Below are 22,882 nucleotides of genomic sequence, written 5' to 3' on the forward strand. Positions count from 1 at the left end.
CATAGCTATGTTCACTGAATTCCTTCTTGTAGAATAATTTATATTCACAAAAATCAGTGAGAGCTGGAAAGGTATTATCACATCAGAATGCATTCAGAGGACCATAAGAAGGATAAGAAAATGAGAAGTCAGGTCATGAAATGTGTTTGCCACTGGATCTGATGCAGATTGGTTTGCCCTGCTAAGTGAAATTTGATATTAGAACAAAATGAGATGCTTGCAGGACGATCATCGAAGAAAAGAAGATTTAATTAGACATAAAGTTTGAAAGATATTCAACAAGAATAGTCTTGGAGGACACCTCATGTTGATTCAGTTAAGCAAAGCTCCCTGGACTGAATCCCCCTCTTCTTATCCACCAACCAAAACTGAGAGATCATTTAGAGCTTCTCATAACTTTTTTGTATTCAGAGAAGCAGAGAACAATATCAGTAGTCTGAATCTTTAATCTCTTAAATTAACCAAGTCTCAAGGATGCTTTATATGCACTTAAAGGGAAAAAAAAAAAACTAGTCAACTTGCATGGAGGCAAGTTTTAGAATATTGCTCCCACTACACAAAAAAGGAAAGAAGACCCTGGCAATAAATGAATTGGAGAAGAAAATGACAGTGAATGATGTGACAACTGGCTTCTATTTTTGAAAGTATGTCTCAAGGAAAAGAGTTCAGGATCTTATTCAACCATTCTGGAGAGCAATTTAGAATTATGCCCAAAGAGATTTAAAAAAAACCAAGCAATTCTGCATACCATGTGATCTAGCAAAACCACTACTAAGTCTGTATCCCAAAGAGATCATAAAAATGGAAAAGAACCTATATGTACAAAATATGTATGGCAGTCTTTTTGTAGTAGCAAAAACTTGAAAATTGTGGGGATGTCCACCAGTTGGGGAATGGCTATGGTATTGGGGAATAGGCTATGGTATATGAATATGATGGAACCATTTTAGAGGAAATGGTGAGCAGGAAAATTTCAGAAAATCTTATGTGTATTCATTCAAAGTGAAATGAGCAGAATAAGGAGTACAATTTACACACTAATAGCATCATTGTGTGAAAATCAACATAATAGAATTAGCTCTTCCCATATAATGATCAAATAAATTTCCTAGAGACTTATGAAGGAAATAACCATACATATCCAGGGAAGGAGGAAGAAAAATCTGGTAATCAAAATTTTACAAAAATGAATATTGAAAATGATCATAAGATGAAATTTAAAAATATTATCAAGTAAGAAAAGCAATTAGAATTTTTAAAAATAATAGGAAAAAAGTTTAGGATCATCCTACTTTGCTTAGAAGACAATATTAAAAATCAGTTAGGAAAAGCTTCAATACAAATGATTTTGTGGGTGGAGACTTGCTTCAATTATCAATCAATTGGATCGATTCTGCTTAATGTGACAAAGAGAGATGGTGAGAAATCATAGGATCATAGATTTGGTGTTGAAGAGACTATAGAAATCATATCTATCAACCTTCTTGCTTTAAAAATTAACAGAATAAGGACCAACTGGGGTATGTGACTTGACCTAGTTCACACAGGGATGCATTGATGGAAACAGTTTCAAAACTAGATGCTCATTACAAATTCAACACCATTTCTGCTCAAGAATTCTTTCAACTTGACTGAGGTAATAGCATATCCATTGCCAGGAATCAATCAATACAATAAAAACATTTATTAAACTTTTCTTGGATGTGCCACTGTACTAGGCTCTGGGTATACAAAGACAAAAGTTAAACAATCCCTGCCTTCCAGGATCTTATCCTCTCCTAGGACAAAGGAAGTATGGATAAATTTACCTATGTAATAAATCAATCAAGTGTATTAAAATAAAATGTATCAATTTGATATACGATTTTAACAATGTATTAAAATAGATATTTCAAGCATGTGACCATTTATCTGTTGAATCTTTTTTAATTCTTGTTTCATTTCTGTTTCATATGTATTTTTGAATAGAATCATGGAAGGAAGAAATCAGTCCAAAGTCTCTGTGTTCATCCTCCTGGGACTTTCAAGCCAGCCTGAGCAACAAACAATCTTATTCTTTTTATTTCTTCTGATGTACCTCCTCACAGGTCTAGGGAATCTGCTCATCATTCTAGCCATTGGTACCAGTTCATCCCTACACATGCCCATGCACTTCTTCCTTAGTAGTTTGTCACTGGTTGACATCTGCTTTACCATCTTCTACCATTCCTAAGATGCTGGCAAATCATATATTTGGCAACAAAGCCATTCCTTATGCTGAATGCCTAACACAATCATTTTTCTTCATCTGGTTTTCAGGGATAGATAGTATCCTTCTCACTGCTATGGCCTATGATCACTATGTGGCTATCTGTGCCCCACTACATTATTCCATGATCATGACCCCAAAAGTCTGTGCCCTTCTGATAGCAGTTTCCTGGTTAGGGGACTTTATAATTGCTCTGATCTCTCCCCCTTGTTTGGTCATAAAGTCCTAATCTTTCCACAAATCTGAGAGATATAACATTTTTCTTGTTCTCCTAATTGAGTTATGATATCACTCTTTACGTCTAAATCTAGTACAGCAATTTATCACCAGGATAATACTTAGGTGGGATTTATAACAGGATTGTAGGGTTAGTTAAATATCAGGAATATTATTAGGGTAATTGACCAAATCCATAAGAAAACCAACAGAAATTACATGATTGTCTCAATAAAAGCAGAAAATTTTTTTGACAAATACAGCACCCATTAGTGTCTAAAACAGTATTGTATAGGAATATATGAACTTTAATTAAAATCATAAGTAATATCTATCTAAAATAATGAACACATATTTTCCATATGGGTCTAAGCAAGAAGCAATCCAAATAAGATTAGGGGTGAAACACAGATACTCATTATATACACCTTTAATATTTTACAGAAATATAAGCTTTAACAATAAAAGAAGAAAAAAGAAATTGAAGAAATGAGAATAAGCAACAAGTAAATAAAACTCTTACTTTTTGTAGATGATGTGATGGTACTTTTACAGAATTCTAGAGAATCAAATTAAAAACTTATTGATATAATTAATAATTTTAACAGTCACAATATCTAAAATTAACTCACATAAATAATCAACACTTCTATTATTAGCAACAAAGTCAAGCAGCAAAAAGAGAAAGAGAAATTCCATTTAAAATAATAGAATAATTAAAATATTTGGGAATCTATTTTCAAGATAAACCCAGGAACAACAAGAACTATTACATAAACTTTAGCTGAAATAAAATGTTATCTAGACATTTGGAAGAATAACAACTCATTGAAGGGCTAATGAAATAAAAATTTATATTTTGTCTAAATTAATTTACCTATTTAGTGCCCTATCAGTCAAACTAGCAATATCTTTTATAGGGCTATAAAATAATAACAAAATTCATCTGGAAGAACAAAAGGCCAAGAGTATCATGGAAATTAATGGAAAAAATGCAAAAGAAAGTGATTTAGCCAAACCAGATCAAAAACAATATTATAAAGTGACAACTATCAAAATTGTGTGACACTGGTGATGAAATGGAATGGTTGATTAGTGGAACAGATAAGATACCCAAGGTAAGGCTGTAAATGACCATAGTAATCTAATGTTTGATAAACCCCAACTACTGGGAAAATGAGAAAATATAATGGCAGAAACTTTGCATAGACCAACATTTCATACAATATACCACATCAAGAATGATTTTTTTTAACACATTAGGAGAGCAACAAGGAATAATTTATTTATTTATTTATTTGTTTGTTTGTTTTTTGTTGTTGTTATTTTTTTTTGCAAGGCAATGGCTTTTAGTTCTTTCCCAAGGTCACACAGCTAAGTAATTGCAAAGTGTCTGAGGCCAGATTTGAACTCAGATTCTTCTGACTCCAAGGCTGTGCTCTATCCACTAAGCCACCTAACTGCCCCAGATCTATTGCAAAGGCAAGAATTTATAATGAAAAAAGTAAGAAAATTAAGACCTGCAAAATGAATAATTTTATAATATTAAATTAAATAGATATGGTACAAACAGAAACAAAATAATCCATATTAGAAGGAAAGTAGAAAGATAGGAAATAACTTTTACAAGGAGTATTTCTGATGAAAGTGTCATTTCTCAACAATAAAGAGAACTGAATTAAATTTATTGGAATAAAAGTCATTGTGGCATATAGAATATACTTTTACTATAAGAAATGATTAGTGGATGGATTTAAGAAACAAAATTGACTTACATATAGCAATTCTAAGTGAAGTGAGCAGAATCTGGAAAACATTGTACAAAAATTAAGGCAAAATTGCATGATTATTGACTTAGCTCTCCTCAGCAATACAATGATCCAAGACAATTCCAATCACTAATAATAGAAAATCCTATCCACATACATCCGAAAAACAATAGAGTCTGAATGAATACCAAAGCATGCATTTTTTCGTTGTTTTTCTTTTTTTGTCTGTATCTTTTTTCATAACGTGATTATTGTGAATATACATTTGCACAAAAGGTAAATATGATAGGGGAAATGATATGGATCTTAATGAGATTGAATTGCTTATATTTCTTTGTGGGAAAATAATATATGTAACTTCTAAAATCATTATCAATATTTCAACAGATAAGTGAAGTCTACAATGACAGTTGTCACAAGTATGAATTGATTATATTAGGATGATATTCAAAACAATAGAGAAAAAGGGAAATACTCAGAGAAGAGAGAAGTAAGTGCTAGGGAAAATAGTGGTTTTTGCTTGAAGCCATTTCATGCAAAATCGCTTCCATTTAAATGAAGGAGGACAGTACAAATTATCTCACATTTTAAAAGCCCACAAAGAAAAGCTTCTACATTTTACATTGGAGGGGAAAGTAAGGAGACAATAGAAAATTTTGCACTGGAGGTGATTGGTACCTCTGTCTCATTAGAATTGTTTCAAAAGGAGGAAAAATACCTGTACACAGACATTAAAAAATCTAACTTTTCTAACAAGAAAATAAGAGGGAGAGGGGATAAGAAAAAAGGGTGGTGATAAGAAGAAAGGCAATTTAACAGAAGCAAAACAGACTTTTAAAGAGGGCCATGGTGAAAGAGACCTAGGAGGAGAAACAAAAGAAAAAAAAGGATGGGAGGTAACACACAGATAATAATGTAAATGGGAAGTGAATAGCAGAATGGATTAGAAATCAGAATCCAAGAATACATTGTTTTCAAGAAGAACACTTGAAACAAAAAGAAATACAAAGAAATGTAAGAATTGGAACAGTAAGTATTATATATTAGCAAAATAAAAATAGTAGAGGTAACAAACATTGTCTAAGTCAAAGCAAAAGCAAAAACAACTAATTAAAAGGATATCACTGAGAAAACTTCATTTTTCTAAAATGTACCATAGGCAGCAAAATAATATCAATAATAAATTTTTGATGGTAGAGCTTCAAATTCATGAAGACTCAACAAATGCAGGCAAAATCATAAAGAGAGCAGGAAGCTAGGGTTGTAGCATTTTATAATAAGGTTTTACTACAAAATACCTCATTTCTCAAATTAAACTGAGGTAGGTAAATGAAAATAAGATCCAAGCCTCAATTTGTAAATTGCCAAAAGATATGAACAGTCAATGTTCAAAAGGATAAATTAAAATGTTCTATAGTTGTCTGAGGAAAAAAATGTTTTAAATTCTATTGAGTAATGAAATACAAATTAAAATAATTTTTAGATACCTTCCCAAAGTCAGCAAATTGGCTAATATAACAGAAAATGAAAAAAAAACTGCCATGGGGAATATGGAAAAATTAGATCCCTAATACATTATTTGTGGAGTTGTGAACTGGTTCAACATTCTGAGAAAGTTTGTAGCTGTGCCCAAAGGGCTGTAAAAGTATGCATAGCCTTTGACACAGCAATATTACTACTAGATATCATAAAGAGATCAAAGGAAAAGGAAATGATATGTGCAAAAGAATAGATAGATTTTATTTTCTTCAATAAGTTTTTATGTTCCATTTTCCAGTTGGTTAATTTTATTTTTTTGATGAGCTACCTGTTGGTTGATTTTACTTTTGTAATGAGGTGCATTCTTTTTACAATTGATCACTTTTACTTTGTAAAATCATTTGATTTATTTATTTTTTCAAAATACATGCAGTGGTAGTTTTCAACAATCATTTTTGCAAGGGAAAAAAGGAACATTAGAAATAAAAAACCAAAATATATAAGAAAACTTTAAAAAATTGAACATTGTAAGTTTCAGTCTGCAGTTAAATTCTGCAGTACTTTATATATTAATGGTATTTTCCATCACAGGTTTTAAAAATTGATTTTGATTATTGCACTGCTAAAATAAACATGTCCATCATAGTTGATCATCACCCAATATTGTTGTTAGTGTGTACAATGTTCTCCTGGTTCTGATCTCTTCACTCAACATCAGTTCTTTCAAGTCTTTCTTTTTTCCAATTGATATTTTAGTTTATTTTTCCAATTACGTGTTATAAAAGTTTTTCATCCACATGCATATGCATATTTTTACATTACATAAATTCCTTTTATAGATTAATCATTTTTTGTATGAGGAATTTGAATTAAGGGAAAATAAAGAAAACTATTAGATAAGAAAGAAAAACATAAGAGAAAATTTAAAAAAAAGTGAACAAAGTGCTCATTCTGTAGGGTTTTTTGGTTTTGTTTTATTTTTATTTCTCTTGATATGGATATCATTGTCCACAGTAGTTGTCCTATGGTTGTCCTAGCTCTGAACTCCTGAGAAGAGCTGCATCCATCAAGGTAGATGAACTCAATGTTGTTCTTAATGTTTACAGTGTTCTCTTGGTTCTGTTCCCTTCACTCAGTATCAGTTCCTGCAATTCATTCCATGCTTCTCTAGAGTACAATCATTCTTGGTTTTTATAGAACAATAGAATAAGATTCATTTACTATAACTTGTTCAGCCATTCTCCAATCAATGGGCATCCTCTCAATTTTCAATTCATTGTCACCACAAAAAGAACTCTTATGAATATTTTTGAATCCATATTCATTAGGGAAATTGGACTATAATTTTCTTTTTCTGTTTTGACTCTTCCTGGATTAGATACCAGGACTATATTAGTGTCAAAGAAGGAACTTGGCAGAAATCCTTCTTCATCTATTTTTTAAAAACAGTTTATATAGAACTGGAACTAAATGTTCCTTGAATGGTTTGTAAAATTCAATTAGGAATTCTGAAGATTTTTTTATTAGGGTGTTTATTGATAGTTTTCATACTTTCTTTTTCTGATATGGGATTAATTTTTATTAATTTATTTTATTTTTCCAATTACATGTTGTGAAAGTTTTCCAGCATTCATCCACTTGCATATCTATAAATTATACCTTTTTCTGCCATCTTGTCTTCTTACCCCCTCTACTCAGTGGCAGTCAGTTAAAAGTTGTACAAGGGGGTAACTAGGTGGAGTAGTGGATAGAGTACCAGCCCTGGAGTAAGGAGGACCTGAGTTCAAATTTGACCTCAGGCACTTAATAATTACCTAGCTGTGTGACATTTGGTAACTTAACCCCATTGCCTTTCAAAATAAAATAAAATAAAAGTTGTATATGTACATTTGTATTTAACATATTTACAAATTAGTCACTCTCTGTATGAGCAATTAGGACTCAGGGAAAAGAAAGAAAGTGATGGAATAGCACAGAAAAAATATTAGAGCAATGTTTAAAACAAAGTGAATATAGAACATTCAGATTCTATGGGTTTTGTTTGAGTGTTTTTAGAATTAATTTTCCTCTGGATGAGTTTGGTATTGTTCATAACAGTTCTCCCAGGGTTTTCCTAGCTCTCTGAACTGCTGAAAGGAACTACATTCATTAGTTGATCAACTCACAATATTCTTGTTAATATGGTCTATGTTTACTTGACTGTGCTCCCTTTCTTCAGCATCAGTTCATGTAATTCTTTCCATACTTCTCCATATTCCTACCATTTGTGGTTTCATATAGAACAATACTACTGCATAAGATTCCTGTTCCATAACTTGTTCATCCATTCCCCAATTGATGAGCATTACCTCAATTTCTAATTCTTTGCCATCAAAAAAGTTTATACTTTTGAAAATATTCATCAATTTCATTTAGACTGTCAAGCATTGGCATATAGTTGGGCAAAATGGTCTGAATAATTTCTTTAATTTCTTCCTCATTGGTGGTGAATTCACTTTTTTTATTTTTGATGCTGGTTATTTGTTTTTTCTGTCTTTTTATAATCAAACTAACTAAAGGTTTATTATATGAGATTTTTTCATAAAACCAACTCAATTTTAGTTTTAATTTCAATAATTTTCTTACCTTTGATTTTATTAGTTTGTCTTTTGATTATGAGAATTTATAATTTGGTATTTAACTGGGGGTTTTTAATTTGTTCTTTCCTCTAGTTTTTTTTTTTTTTATTGTTGCCTTTCATTCTCTAAGAAGACCATAACATTAGGTAGGTGATGCCATGAAAAGTTCATGGTTTATATTTGGGTGAGGAGATGCTGTGCTAAGTCACCAGACTCACTTTCTCCTCTGGAACAATCTGTATCTAGTAGCCAGATATAAATCAGGATGACTGGAGATGGCCCTGGATGAAAGGCAATCAGGGTTAACTGACTTGTACAAGGTCACACAAGTAAATGGTAACTGTCTAAGACTGGATTTGAATTCTCATCCTCCTGACTCCAAGACTACCCAGCTAATCTCTACTTCTTTATAGATGCACACCAATTTTTTGATCCCCTACTTCTCTTTTATATTTATTTTATATGTAAGCATTTAGAGATATAAAATTTCACTTAATAACTACTTTGACTGTATCCCACATGTTTTGATATGTAGTCTCCTTATTGGCATTGTCTTGACTGAATTTATTAATTTTCTCTATGCTTTGTTGTTTTACACATTTTTTTTTTTAAATTCGGTTATTGGGGCAGCTAGGTGGTGCCGTAGAAAAGAGCACTGGCCTTGGAGTCAGGACTACCTGAGTTCAAATCCAGCCTCAGACACTTAATAATTACCTATCTGTGTAGCCTTGGACAAACCATTTAACCCCATTTGCCTTGCAAAAACCTAAAAAACAAAAAAAATAATAAAATTAGGTTATTTAGTTCCCAATTAATTTTAGGTCCTTCTCTACATGGCCTTTTATTGCATGTTCTAAATCATCTTAAAAGGATGCATTTAATATTCCTGTCTTTCTGCATTTGATTATGACATTTTTATGCCCTAGTATATGGTCAATTTTTTGGTTAGGTGCCAGTTCACAACTCCACCTGATTATTTTAGCAGTACAATAATCAAAATCAACTTTGAAAACCTGTGATGGAAAATACCATCCATAAATAGAGAAGGTACTGTGAAGTTGAAATGTAGATCAAAACTTACAAGATCTATCATATCTAAATTTTCTAGTTATCTATTCACCTCCTTCACTTCCTTCATGTTTATTTTATGGTAGATTTATCTGATTCTGAGAGAGGGAGGTTGATGTTCCCCATGAGTATAGTTTTACTATCTATGTCTTCCTATAACTCATTTAGCTTCTCCTCTAGGAATCTGGATGCTTTACTATTTGGTGCATATACAATTAGAATGCAAATTATTTCATTGTCTATGGTATCTTTTAGGAGGATGTAGTTTCCTCTTATCCCTTTTAATGAGATCTATTTTTGTAATTGCTTTGTCTGAGATAAGGATTGCTACCTGAGCTTTTTTTCACTTCAACTAAAGCATAATAATTTCTGTCCTAGCTTTTTTTGCTGTGTTTAATTCCATACTTCAGATATAGCTCTTATAAACACTATATTGTAGGATTCTGATTTTTTAATCACCTCTGCTTTGTACTTCCATTTTGTGGGAGATTTCATCAATCTCATTCATGTTCATTGTAATATTTATTAATTCTTTTTTACCCTCTTTACTATCTCCCCCCCCAGTTTGTACTTTTCCTCCCTCCTTTCAACCTATCTCTCATCACCAATATTTTGCTCCAGAATACCACTTCCCTTAGTCTGTCCTCCCTTATATCAGTGATCTTCCATTAACTTCTCCCTTTCCCTTTTCCCTTTCTTCCTTCCGTCCCTTCTATCAGTCCCTCCTTCTCTTTCTCTCTCTTCCCCTCCAAATTCTTGAAAGGTAAGATAAATTTCTAAACCCAAGTGAGTGTATATGTATTCCCTCTTTGAGTGAAATCTAATGAGAGTAAGATTCAAGGATTTCTCATCCTCTTCCTTCTTTCCCTCTACTGTAATAGGCCCTTTGAACCTCAGGTGATAAAATTTGTCCAATTCTTCCTTCCCCTTTCTCCTGTCTCATTACATTCTCCCTTTTTTAATGACTCAATTTTTTAAAATCATCCCATAAAAATCAACTTATGTTCATACTTTCAGCTTAAGTATACTCTCTCTAAGAGTTACAATTCTCAGAAATTATAAGAATCTTTTTCCAAGTAGGGATTCCAAGTTGAGTCTTATTGAACAGCAGTCTTTTTCTTTATTTCTGTTTACATTTTCATGTACCTCTTAAGTATTCTGTTTAAAGATCAAATTTTCTATTCATTTCTGGTCTTTTCAATGGAAAGTCTGAAAGTCACTTATTTCATTAAATCACTTTGCCCCCCCCCCCCAAAAGAATATACTCAATTTTGCTGGGCAATTGATTCTTCTTTGTAATAAAAAACCCTCTTACCCTCCAGAATATGTTTAATGAGTTCTTTGATCCTTTAATGTTGATGTAGCTCAATCTTGTGTAATCCTGATTATGAAGTCTCATTATTTGAATTACTTTGTTTTGGCCACTTGCAAGATTTTCTCTTTGTTCTGATAATTTTGAAGTTTGCTGCAATAATCTTTGGTATTTTCATTTTGGGATCCTATTCAGAGGTGAATAGTACATTCTTTCAATGATTATTTTGCCTTCTGGGTCCAGGATATCAAGGAAGTTTTTATTAATTTCAAGAAGAATGTTATCCAAGGCTCTTTTTTTAATCATGACTTTTAGGTAGTCCGATAATTTTAAATAATATTTTCTGCATCTATTTTCCAGGCCATTTGTTTTTCTCATTAGATATTTTGCATTATCTTCCATTTTTCCATTTTTTAGGAATTTTGTTTAACTAATTCTTGGTATTGTGTGTAGCCATTAGCTTCTACTTGTCCCAGTCTATTCTTCAAGGAATTGTTTTCTTAGTTTTCACATCTCCTTTTTCCATTTGGTTAAGTCTATTTTTAAAGTAGCTGGTTTTCCATTTCCCCAATTTATTTGAAGGAATTAAATTTTTGTAGTCACATGATCACATTTTTAAAGGATTTGTTTTCTTCTGTCATTTTTTTTTTTGCATATGTTACTTTTCTTTTCCAGTTCTTTCCCCAATTTTTCTATTTGAATTTTAAAATCTAAGTTCTTCCAAGAAATCTTTCTGTACTGGAGACCAATTCATAGTCTCTTCTGAAACTTCACTTGTACTACTCTTTCTACTTCTATTTCTGAACTTGTGTTTTGCCCATCCTTATCTTCAAGGTAACTTTCAATATACTCTTCTTTTCTCTGTCCTATCTTTTTTCATTTTGTAATTTGTTGTTGGGCCCTATCCCAAGGTTCTCATAGACCTTTGATGTTGAGAATCCTAGAGGCTTGCTTACAGCCTTGGAGCTGTCCATGTTAAGAACTCCATGGGGTTCCAAAGAACAGCAAAAACTCTCTCTCTCTCTCTCTCTCTCTCTCTCTCTCTCTCTCTCTCTCTGGATTGTCAGCATTGTGAATGTCAGCCACTCAGTCCCTCAGCCACTGGGATAGGTGGAAACACCTGAGGCTATTTCTGGGCTGTCTGTGCCAGAATGTCAGACACTTTTGACTGGTAATGCCAGGGGCTTGCAGTACAGGTTAAGCTGTCCAAACCAGCCGTGCTGGCTTATGGGCATCCTTGGCACCCATACTGGAGCTCTCTCAGCATGCCCATAGGGCAGCTGACCCAAGTCTGAACTATGAAAGTCTCTGCTAGAGACCTTCCCCACAGCTGAGGATCTTAGGTTGGTCTCCATCTCTCCTGACACTGGTTCATTGGGTTTCTTTCTCTGCCCTGGGTGCACTCATACTCCCACCTTGATAGACCTTGCTTGAAGATGGTTCTTTCATGGGTTCTGCTGTCCAAAATATGTTGGGAGACATGATTAATGTCATTTCTGAGGGAAACCCCATAAGAGCTTATGAAAATTCCTGGCCTTTTCCCACCATCTTGGATGAAAGCCCTGCCATTTTTGCTTTAATGGAGTTAATTTCTTTATTCAATTTTTCACAATTCTCCTTAATGATTTTCATTTTGTTTATCCATTTTTTCTTCTTTCTCTGTTCTTTGAATTTTAAAACACTTTTTGAGCTCTTCCAAGAGGTTTTGGATTTGATCCAACAATATCACAATACCACTACTGAGTCTGAACCCTTAAGAGATCACACAAAAAAGGGTAAAACTCCCACATATAAAAAATATTCATAGCAGTTCTGTTTGTAGTGGCAAAGAATTGGAAATTGAGGGGTTGTCCATCAATTGTGGAATGGCTGAACAAATTGTGGTATATGTATGTTCTGGAACTCTATAGTTCTATAAGAAATCATGAGGGACAGGATTTCAGAAAAGCCTGAAAAGAATTGTATGACTTGATGCTGAGTGGAGTGAGCAGAACCAGAAGAACATTGTTCACACTATCAGCAGGGTGGTGATAAATCAAGATTCACTTGCTCATTCAAGTGCAATAATTAAGGAAAATTTTAGGGGATTTGTGATGGAGAACACCATCTGTATCCAGAGAATGAATTGTCGAGTTTAAACAAAAACCAAAGCTTATTATCTTCAATTCTTAAAAGTTGTTTTATGTAATATGTAATTTTGCTATCTCTAATGTTTTCTTCCATCCTTTTGGATTTGATTCTTCTATTATACCAAGTTTAATTTCATTCTATACTTATCATGGCTCCAAATGTAAAACCTAAATAGATTACTTTCTATTGGGGGGAGGGAGGAGGGAAGGGAGGGAAAACAATTGTAAAACTCAAAATCTTGCCGAAAAAAGATTAGTAGAAACTACCATTGAATGTAATTGGAAAAGAAATAAAAATTTATCTAAGTAACAAAAGAATTTATGTGTGTATGAGTAAGACTAGGTGGGGCAGTGTCAGTGTCATTTATGGTATGTTCCCCAGGAATGAACCAGAGAAATAAAATGGCTTCTAAACCTATATCATGCTATTCATAAGTTTCTGACACATGTGCTAAGACCCTTATCAATTTGATTGCTTTTTGTTTTATATTCCAAGAACTCGCCCAACTTTGACATCCTATGCTCTAACTGTTCTTCCAGTTTCTTGCTCTAAGTTTCCTTTGTTGAAGGAAAACCCAGCAACCAGGAAGTTCTCATCATTCTTGACTAAAGTAATGTGAAAAAAAAATTGAACTTAGGCCAAATTCTTCCTAAAACAAATTGAACCCTAAGGGGCTTGATTTGAAAATGGTCAATTACTTGATTAGAGAAATTTTTTTGTTTGCTTTTGTTTTTTAACAAAGCAATAAGGGAATTAAGATGCTGGGTTCAGGGAATCCCTGTAAAAAGCCTTACAATTATCCACACAAACATCCCTCCTAGGAGACAGAATTGACACCTGTTTTCATTGTATGCCACCTTACCCAAAACCTCAAGGTTTCTTTTTCCTGGAAGAATCTACAACTTGGGCTGGTTTCCTTTCTGAGAATTTCAGCTTGGGAAAGGGAACCAAGGAAGGCAATGGAACTGAGTCCCTCAAGAAAAGATCTGAAGACCCAATCAAAACAAATATTCAAGTAAGTGAATCTGTAGAGGACACTTTCCATTCATTTCCAGGGGGAAATATTGCACAATTCAATGTTTTAGATAAATCTCATCAAAATAATAGAAATCAAGTGCTAAAAGGGACTTTATGTCTTTTAATATTCACAAGAACTCTGGGAAGTAAGTGTTATTATTATTATCTCCTTTTTATTGTAGTGGAAACTGAGGTAACTTAAAGTTAAGTGATATCCAGGGTCATACAGTTAGTAGATGTCCTGATTCTAGGCTCAGAATTATATCTACTGCTCAGTCTGACTGCCTCTTACAACATAGATTATAGAATGTCAGAGCTAAGCGGGACAGAATATAAATGTTGTAGCTGAGAAGGATATTAACATATAGATATATAAAATTTTTAGTACCTTTTAAATCTTAACCACTTTTAAAGTTTTAATATTTATTCATGGATTTCATATATATATGTGTGTGTTTTATGTGTGTATATATATATATATGGTCTATGAGAATATATAAGCATATACCCACATACATGTATCCATGTATACATACATCCTATAAAAAGCATAGGTTATAAGAAGAATATAGTCTGTCAGACACTTAAAGATGCTGAGAACACAGAATGTCTAAGCCAGGAGCATAGAACATTTAATCATAAAGCTAGAAAGGACTAAAAAATACGGAGAAAGAAAATACCAAAAATGTTAATTTTTAAACCTCGGAAGTAAAAGGGAGGTGACAGCACAAAATATCAGAGCTAAAAAGACCTTTAGATACCAAATTTTCAAATTTTTCATATAATGCTTAGAAAAACTAAAGACCATAAAGGGATTTAATCATGGTCTCACAATGCATTCATAACAGATCTGGAACTGTAAGCTGTCTTTCATTCCAATCGACTTTCTAATTCCCCAAATTTTTAGCTTTGGACAGAAATTCAGTTGCCTAAAGTCATTAGGAAGCTGGAAGTTTTTTGAGTCTCCATTTGGCTTCTTGACCACCTTCTTAATTCGCCAAATAATTAAATATCCTTTGTCTATTTCCTTGGTGCTGAAAGAGTCCCAAGTCTTGTAGGATCAGATTATCAGTTGCAGATAGGGGCAGATAGGTGGTGCAGTGGATAAAGTACTGGCCATGGAGTCAGGAGTACCTGGGTTCAAATCCGGTCTCAAACACTTAATAATTACCTAGCTGTGGGCCTTGGGCAAGCCACTTAATCCTCTTTGCCTGTATTTGGAATTGGGAATTCAGTTCAATTGAATATGCATTTATTGAGTCACTACAAGCTATGCACAGAAAAAAAAAAAGACCTCCTTTTTACAGGAAATGTTTCCCAAACACTCTTAATTCTATTGCCTTCTGTTTGTTGATTATTTCCTATTTATGTAGCAGAAAGCTCATTTCTACATAATGGTTTACATGTTGTTTTCCCATTTAGCTTGAAAGTGCTTAATTTTAGGCACTATCTTTTGTTTTCATTTTTTAATCCCCAGAACATAGTATAGTGCTTGGTACATAGTAGGTGCTAATAAATGTTTATTGACTGATTGGTTAGATGCAAAGTTGCACAAAACAATTTTGAGAGGGAGAAATCTCTGTCAACTGAGAGAACTAGGAATGACAAGGAAAGGAAGGAAAAACCTAAACAGTGCTTTGAAGAAAGAGAGGAATTTTAAGAATCAGCATGTATTCCGGGTATGGGGAGTGCCATTTACAAAGGCAAGATGAGGCACAAGTGATTTTTTTGGTATCCCTTGAACTTTTGTTTCTTTCTTTTTTTTGGTAATTCAACAAACTTTGTTCTAGTTAGATAATTATAAAAATCAAAATTATTGTCTGCAAACTTCTAGAAATAACAGATCCACAAAACTATAAAACCAATTTTTATTAGTCATTGATATTCCAAATATCCAGAATCTCAAAGTTATGTGGAATGAAAAGTTTTCAAAAGAAGAAATAAAAATTGTTGGGGAGCAGGATAAGATACTTATCATTTCTATTACTGTGTTTTTTTTCCAGAAATATTTTCTGTGATCCTACAGAAGATTATTTTATATCTTCATAATTTTATCCTATTACATATTCCCTACAGAGTTCTGTGTTGGACCCTCTTCTCTTCCCCTTTTACACTACTTCACTTGATGGTTTAATCACCTCCTATGGATTCCAACTCTATTCCAATGATGTTCAAATTTATTTATTTCACTCTAACTCTACTGCTGACCTTCATTCACATATCTTCTATTGCATATTAGACATCTAGAACTGGATGTCTTGTAAACTCAATATGTTCCAAATTAACTAGTTATCTTTCCTCCCAAACCCTCTGCTTCTCCTTTGTTCCTTATTACTATCAAAAGTACCATCACCCTCCCAGGTTCCCAGGATCACAACTTAGGAGTATTTTCTTGCTTACTCTCTCTTACCTACCCTAATATCCAATCATTAGTCTTTGTTTTCAATTTTACCTTCATAAAATTTCTCATAGACATTCTACATTCCTTTGATAAAACCCCTGCCCTATTACCTCCTAGCTGAACTACTGAAATAGACTATTGGTTAGTCTATCTACCGGGCTCCCCACTCCATCTCACCCTTCACTCATCTGTTTCACTGATCTTACTAAATCAAATATCCGACTTTGACATGCATTTTAAGGAAAAACTAGACTAACTTGCATGGAAGCAGGGGCTTAGAATTTTGTTCCCACCACACAAAGCTGGACAGAAGAAACTGGAAATATGTAGATGTGAAAGAAAAAAAACAATGAAGAACATGATAAGAGACTTCTAGATTTTGAAGGCTTGTCACAAGGAAAAGAGTTCTGGTTCTGATCCAGCCTTTGTGGAGAGCGATTTGGAGCTATAGTCAAAGGGATATAAAACTGTGCATTCCCTTTGATCCAGCAATACTAGGTGTGTATTTCAAAGAGATCATAAAAAGGGTGGGGGGATAGTATACAAATAGTTTTATATAAATACAACAATATGTATAGCAACTCTTTTGTGGTGGTAAAGAACTGGATATTGAGGGCATGCCGATCAACTGATGAATGACTTAATAAGTTGTGAGTTATGATTGGAACGGAACAATATTGTTCCATAAGAAATGATGGTCAGGCAGATTTCAAAAGCAAAACAAAACTGAAAAGACTTTCAGGAACTGGCGCTGAGTGAAATGAGCAGAATCAGAATAACACTAAACATGATAACAGGCACAATATGTCATGATCAACTATGATAGACTTAGCTCTTCTTGGCAATACACTGATCAGAACAAATTTCAAAAGACTTATAGAAAAATGCCATCTGCATTCAGAGAAAGAACTTTGGAATCTGAATGCAGAATAAAGCAAACTATTCCTATTTTTCTCATTTTTTTTTTTTAGGTATCAAGGTTCTCCTGGCCCTTTTTTCTTGATTCTTATTTCTAAAAAATGACTAATATGGAAATATGTTTAACAATATTGTACATGTATAAACTATTATTTTCTGTCCATAGGAGGCAGGTATGAAGGCAGGGAAGGAGGAAAATTTGGAAATCCAAATCTTATAAAAATGAACATTGAAAATCATTGTTGCATGCTATTAGAAAAAAATACAAAGCTATTAAGTAAAAAATAAAATAAAAAGGAGAGATGGAATTCCAAAAAATTGTCAGAAGTAAAAAAGGACTAAACATCATTCCATGTTGCTCTAGAAAACAGAATAAAAAGAAATTAGTGAAAATTTGAAAACAAAATATTTTGTTATATCAGTCAGTGGGACCGAGTTTTTGCTTGAGGTGACAATGGGAGGTGACCAGAGCTCATAGAATCATTTCTTTGATGCTTGAAGAGACCGTGAAATATAACTTCTTGTTTTACAGATCAACAAAATGAGGACCATATGGAATAAGTGACTTGACAAAATTCACACAGGGATGCAGTGATGAAACAAGATTCATACTACATCTTCTGTCTCCAAATCCAACATAATTTCTGTTCCTCAGTTCTTTTAACTCAATGAGATAAATGCGGTTACAGTGGAACCAATCAATCAAATAAAATGTATTTATTAAACTCTTCTTTAATATGCCAGGTACTGTACTAGGCTCTGAGGAGACAAAGACAAAAATTAAATAGTCCCTGCACTTCAGGAGATTACACTCTATTGGGACAAAGGAGGTAAGGGTCAGTTTGTCTGCTGAATGCATTAATTAGATACAATGTATTAAAATAAAACATTGATCTAATATATATATATGTATATATATATATAATTTAAAACAATGCAATAAAATTGAAGTCTGTCGAATCTTTAAATTCTTGTTTCATCTCTATTCCATGTGCATTTCCCAACAGGACCATGGAAGGAGGAAATCAGTCTGGAGTTTCTGAGTTCATCCTCCTGGGGCTTTCTGACCAGCCTGAGCAGCAGAGACTCCTGTTCTTCTTGTTTTTTCTTATGTACCTTATCACAGGTCTAGGAAATCTGCTCATTATTCTGTCCATTGGCACCAGTTCATCCCTACACACCCCCATGTACTTTTTCCTTAGCAATTTGTCCCTTGTTGACATCTGTTTCACCTCCACTACCATCCCTAAGATGCTGGCAAACCATGTATCTGGAAACAAAGGAATTCCTTATGCTGGGTGCCTAACACAAGTATTCTTCTTTATCATGTTCGCAGGGATAGATAGTATGCTTCTCACTGCCATGGCCTATGACCGCTATGTGGCTATTTGTGCTCCATTACATTATTCCATGATCATGACCTCAAAGGTCTGTGCCATTTTGATAACAGTGTCTTGGTGTACAGGCCTTTTTATTGGTGTGGTAAACACCAGCCTAGTGACATGTCTTTCATTCTGTGGCCACAATGAAATCTCTCACTTTTTCTGTGACCTCAGTCCCTTGCTGAAATTGGCCTGCTCAGATACCTTCATCAATGACCTGATGGTCAACATATTAGGATCACTAACAATTAACATTCCTTTTATGGGTATCCTTATCTCCTACACTCGAATTTTTGTGACTGTGATGAGGATTCCATCTACTGTGGGGAAGTGGAAAGCTTTCTCCACCTGTGGCTCCCACCTTACTGTGGTCTCTCTGTTCTATGGGACAATCATAGGAGTGTATTTAAGCCCCACATCCACGCATACAACCCAACAAGACACAGTTGCAGCTGTGATGTATACTGTGGTCACTCCTATGCTGAATCCTTTCATATACAGTTTAAGGAACAAAGACATAAAAGGAGCCCTGAGAATTCTCCTAACCAGGAAACCAGTACTCTCCTTGTAACTATAAGATATCTTCCTGGTTTGTGGGACTATGACTCAGGCAATGTTAATCCAATTTTTCATTTATTTAGTTCTTATTTTTCCCTCATTACATGTAACAATATTTTTTTATTATTTTTTACAAACAGTTCCAAATTCTGATAAAAATTATACATATATAGCCATAGAAAACATTTACATAATATTCATTTTGTAAAAGAAAGAATAGACCTAATTCCCCCTCAAAATTCCCAAAGTATGTGTCTGTCTTTATTGAGACAGCATTAGCAGTGAATGGATAATGTTTATCGTTATGTCTTTCAGATTTATATTGTAAAATTGTGAAGCTGAGAAAAGCTAAGTCACAGCTGATCATCTTACAGTATTGTTGCTACTTTGTACATATGGCATTTTCCTTTGCATCAGTTCACATAAGTTCTTACAGATTTTTCTGAGTATATTGCTCATTATTTTTTATAGCAGAATAGGATTCCAAGAAAAACTTATACCACAATTTGTTCAGCTTTTCCTCAATTGATGTGCATCCTCTTCATTTCCAATTTTTTACCACCAGAAATAAAATAAACTATTATAAATAATTGTCTTCATAAAAGTCCTTTTTCTTTGCGCTTTTTATCTCTTTGGCAATACAGACATAAATGGTGATATTTCTGGGTCAAAGATTATCCATGTTTTTTAGCCTTTTGACATAATTCCAAATTATTTTACAGAATGAAAATCTTAATTCTTTGACAGATATGCAACAATGTTTCTTAAGTGTGAAATAATGAAGTCAATTGATCCCCTTCCTACTTGTGGTATGATGAAAAGAACATAGGACCCATCATAAAAAGGGTTGCTTGTGGTTCTGGGTCTACCAATTCCTAACTGCGTAAATCACACAGCCTTCTTGGAATTCAGTTTCTTTATCCAGTCAAAGAAGGTGTATTAGATAAGAGAACATGGGATACTATCTAATGATCAAGAAAATAAACATCTGTAGAATTGGATAAATCATGGAAAGATCTAAAAACAAGATATTTCTGTGGTTGAAGTCATACCCAGATGTTCTTGATTTTGAGGAGATTTTGCCAGTCTTATGCTACACTGTCTTTGTAATTAAACATGACTATAAGCATGGAAGATGTAAAAGAGCAAATGAAGAGGGAAGTGAGTAGTACCAGGAAAACTATACACAAAAATGACATATAATAATATTACTTATGAATATTTATGTTGTTTCCTGAGTGCCAACTACCAGGCTAAGCACTTTACAATTATTACTTTATTTGATTCTCAAAAAAAAACACTTAGTGGTAGGCACTATTACCCTTATTTCACATTTTGAAGAAATTGAGATAAGGAAGGAGTAACTTACTTGTTTAGAACAAACAGTTTAACTCATCAGTACCTCAATTTCTTCAACAGTAAAATGAGGGAATGGATAGGAGGGCTGGTAACAATCCTTAGAATTTAACAATGAGTCTGTGATTTTACACTGCAGTTAACTTATATGTATATGTATTTATAAGAGTATCTTCTTACATATATATATATATATATATATATATGAGTGTATATAAAATAATACTCATTTTTCAGTTAAATTTGAATTATTAACATTTTCACCACCACTTTCTTAAGTATCAACAATGCATCAAAAATAAATCCAACTCGTTTGTAGAATTTGCCAATTTCTGAGGTGTGAATACTCACACTGCAAATTTAGCAATCAGATATGTTGAGCAAATGAACTGACTCCAGTTCTGAACTGAACTGACTCCAGTATGACACTGTTGTATTGTGGATGTGTTTATTTGTGTTTATACAAAAGAATAAGATATCCAAAATCATTTAGATCAGACATTCACTAGCTTCTTGGGTAATCAGGAAAACCTCTTTGTATTAACCACTAGAGATTAGTTTTGACGGAACCTAGGAATTCTCAGAATCAAAAGATGAGATTTTTTGAATTCTAAGGATAAGGGGAAATCTATTCAAAATCACAGAGATGGAAGGAGGTAAAGCATTAGAATGAGAAATGGCAAGGTCAGGTTTGATGGGTTGAGGAGCTCATGAAAAGAAGAAATATTTAATAAATATGGAACATTCTTGGATGCATTTTTGAACACCTTATTTTTGTGGCTGATGAAGTTAATTCATAAGGTTAAAAAATCTTCATTAAATATATTGAGGTCCTAGTCCATGACAAAAAGAAATTGTCATGGTCTTTGAACATAATTTGTTTCATAAAGGTTGAGGTAGTTGAGAAAATTTAAAAAAATCATCTACCATCTTTTTTGTCACATGACCCAGAAGTACAGATTGGCTTCATTTAGAATGTGGTACTTGAATTAAGTTTTGAAAAAACTAGCTGAGACAGCTAGGTGGAATCAGGACATGAGTTCAAAACTGATCTTAGACACTTAATTACTTAGCTGTGTAACCTTGGGTAAGTCACTCAATCTCATTACCTTTCAATAAGCAAAGAAAAACAAAACCCCCAAAAATAAAACAAAAAACCCACTAGGAATTCTAGGGAAACAGAAGAGAAAGAGAAGTAGTCCAATGGCAAAAGAATAAAGAAGATAAAGCATCATTTTGAAAGTAGCAAGGTTAAATCTTAGACAAATGATTTGCCCCCTTGTTCACAATTTCCTGTGTATTAAAGGTGTTTTGGGGAACCTGTGACTTTTTTTGCCATGAAGTTAAGTGACTTGCCCAAGGACACACAGGTAAGTAACTATTAAATGTCTGAGGCCGAATTTGAACTCTGGTCCTCCTGACTCCAGGTGCTCTATCTACCGTACCACCTAGCTGCTCTGAACACATGATTTTTAAATTCCATAAAGACACAGTTGGATTCAGACATTTATTCATCCAACAGGGAAACAAACTGTTAATGGGAAAAAATTCATCAGTGCAAGGATTGATTTAGGGAGAGTATAGTCAGAAGCAATGATAGTGATCTTTGTCCTTCATTCTTGAAGAAGAATATGATATTAAGGGAGGTGATGCCAGGACAAGCACGTGAATTGGATTTTAGTGAGGGGGAAGCTGTGCTAAGTCTTCCAGAGCCATCTGGGTCCAATGGCCAGAGATGAATTGGGATGACTGGAGATGGCCCTGAATGTGAGATAATCAGGGTTAAATGCCTTTCCCAAGGTCACACAGTTAGTGAATATCAAGGGTCTGAGACTAAATTTGAATTCAGGTCCTCCTGACTTCAGGGCCAGTGCTCTATCACCTTTTTTGTTTTTGCAAGGCAACAGGGTTAAGTGACTTGCCCAAGATCATACAACTAGGTAATTATTAAGTGTCTGAGGCCAGTTTTGAACTCAGCTCCTCCTGATTCCAGGGCTGGTATTCTATCCACTGTGCTACCTAGCTTCCCACACTCTATAACTTCTTAAAGAGGTGTTGAAAAAGAAAAGTAGAACATGTTGAAGAGACTCACAAAACTGATGATCATACCAATGAATATGAATAGAATGAATTCAACTATAAGACAGAAGAGAATTAAAGAATGGTTTAGAAACCAGAATAAAACAATATATTGGTTAGAGAAAATCCTTTTTTTATGAGACAGTGAATTCTAAGATTCCCTTTCCTCTTCTGACAATGTTATGCAATTTTATCTAATTTATATGTGTATTCTCATGCAAGGCATATTTCCATATTAGTCTTAGTTGTGGAAGAATAAATAAATGGAAATTTTTTAAAAACCACAAAAAATAATAATTTAAAAAAATACTTTCATCTGCATTCAGAATCC

The 22,882-nt window shown here is 33.6% G+C and overlaps 1 protein-coding gene across 1 annotated transcript; it reads left to right on the plus strand.

Moving 5' to 3' along the window:
• The first annotated feature begins 18,187 nt into the window (after positions 1-18,187).
• On the plus strand, positions 18,188-19,129 carry LOC141497460 (olfactory receptor 1f45-like). The gene has a single exon (XM_074200111.1). The coding sequence runs from the start codon at positions 18,188-18,190 to the stop codon at positions 19,127-19,129; it is 942 nt and encodes a 313-aa protein (XP_074056212.1).
• The last annotated feature ends 3,753 nt before the right edge of the window (positions 19,130-22,882 follow it).

Source organism: Macrotis lagotis, chromosome X, assembly GCF_037893015.1.
Source record: "Macrotis lagotis isolate mMagLag1 chromosome X, bilby.v1.9.chrom.fasta, whole genome shotgun sequence".
Taxonomy (NCBI): domain Eukaryota; kingdom Metazoa; phylum Chordata; class Mammalia; order Peramelemorphia; family Peramelidae; genus Macrotis; species Macrotis lagotis.

Coding starts and splice junctions, on each gene's coding strand:
- LOC141497460 (XM_074200111.1), top strand. CDS start 18,188: ATGGAAGGAGGAAATCAGTCTGGAGTTTCTGAGTTCATCCTCCTGGGG.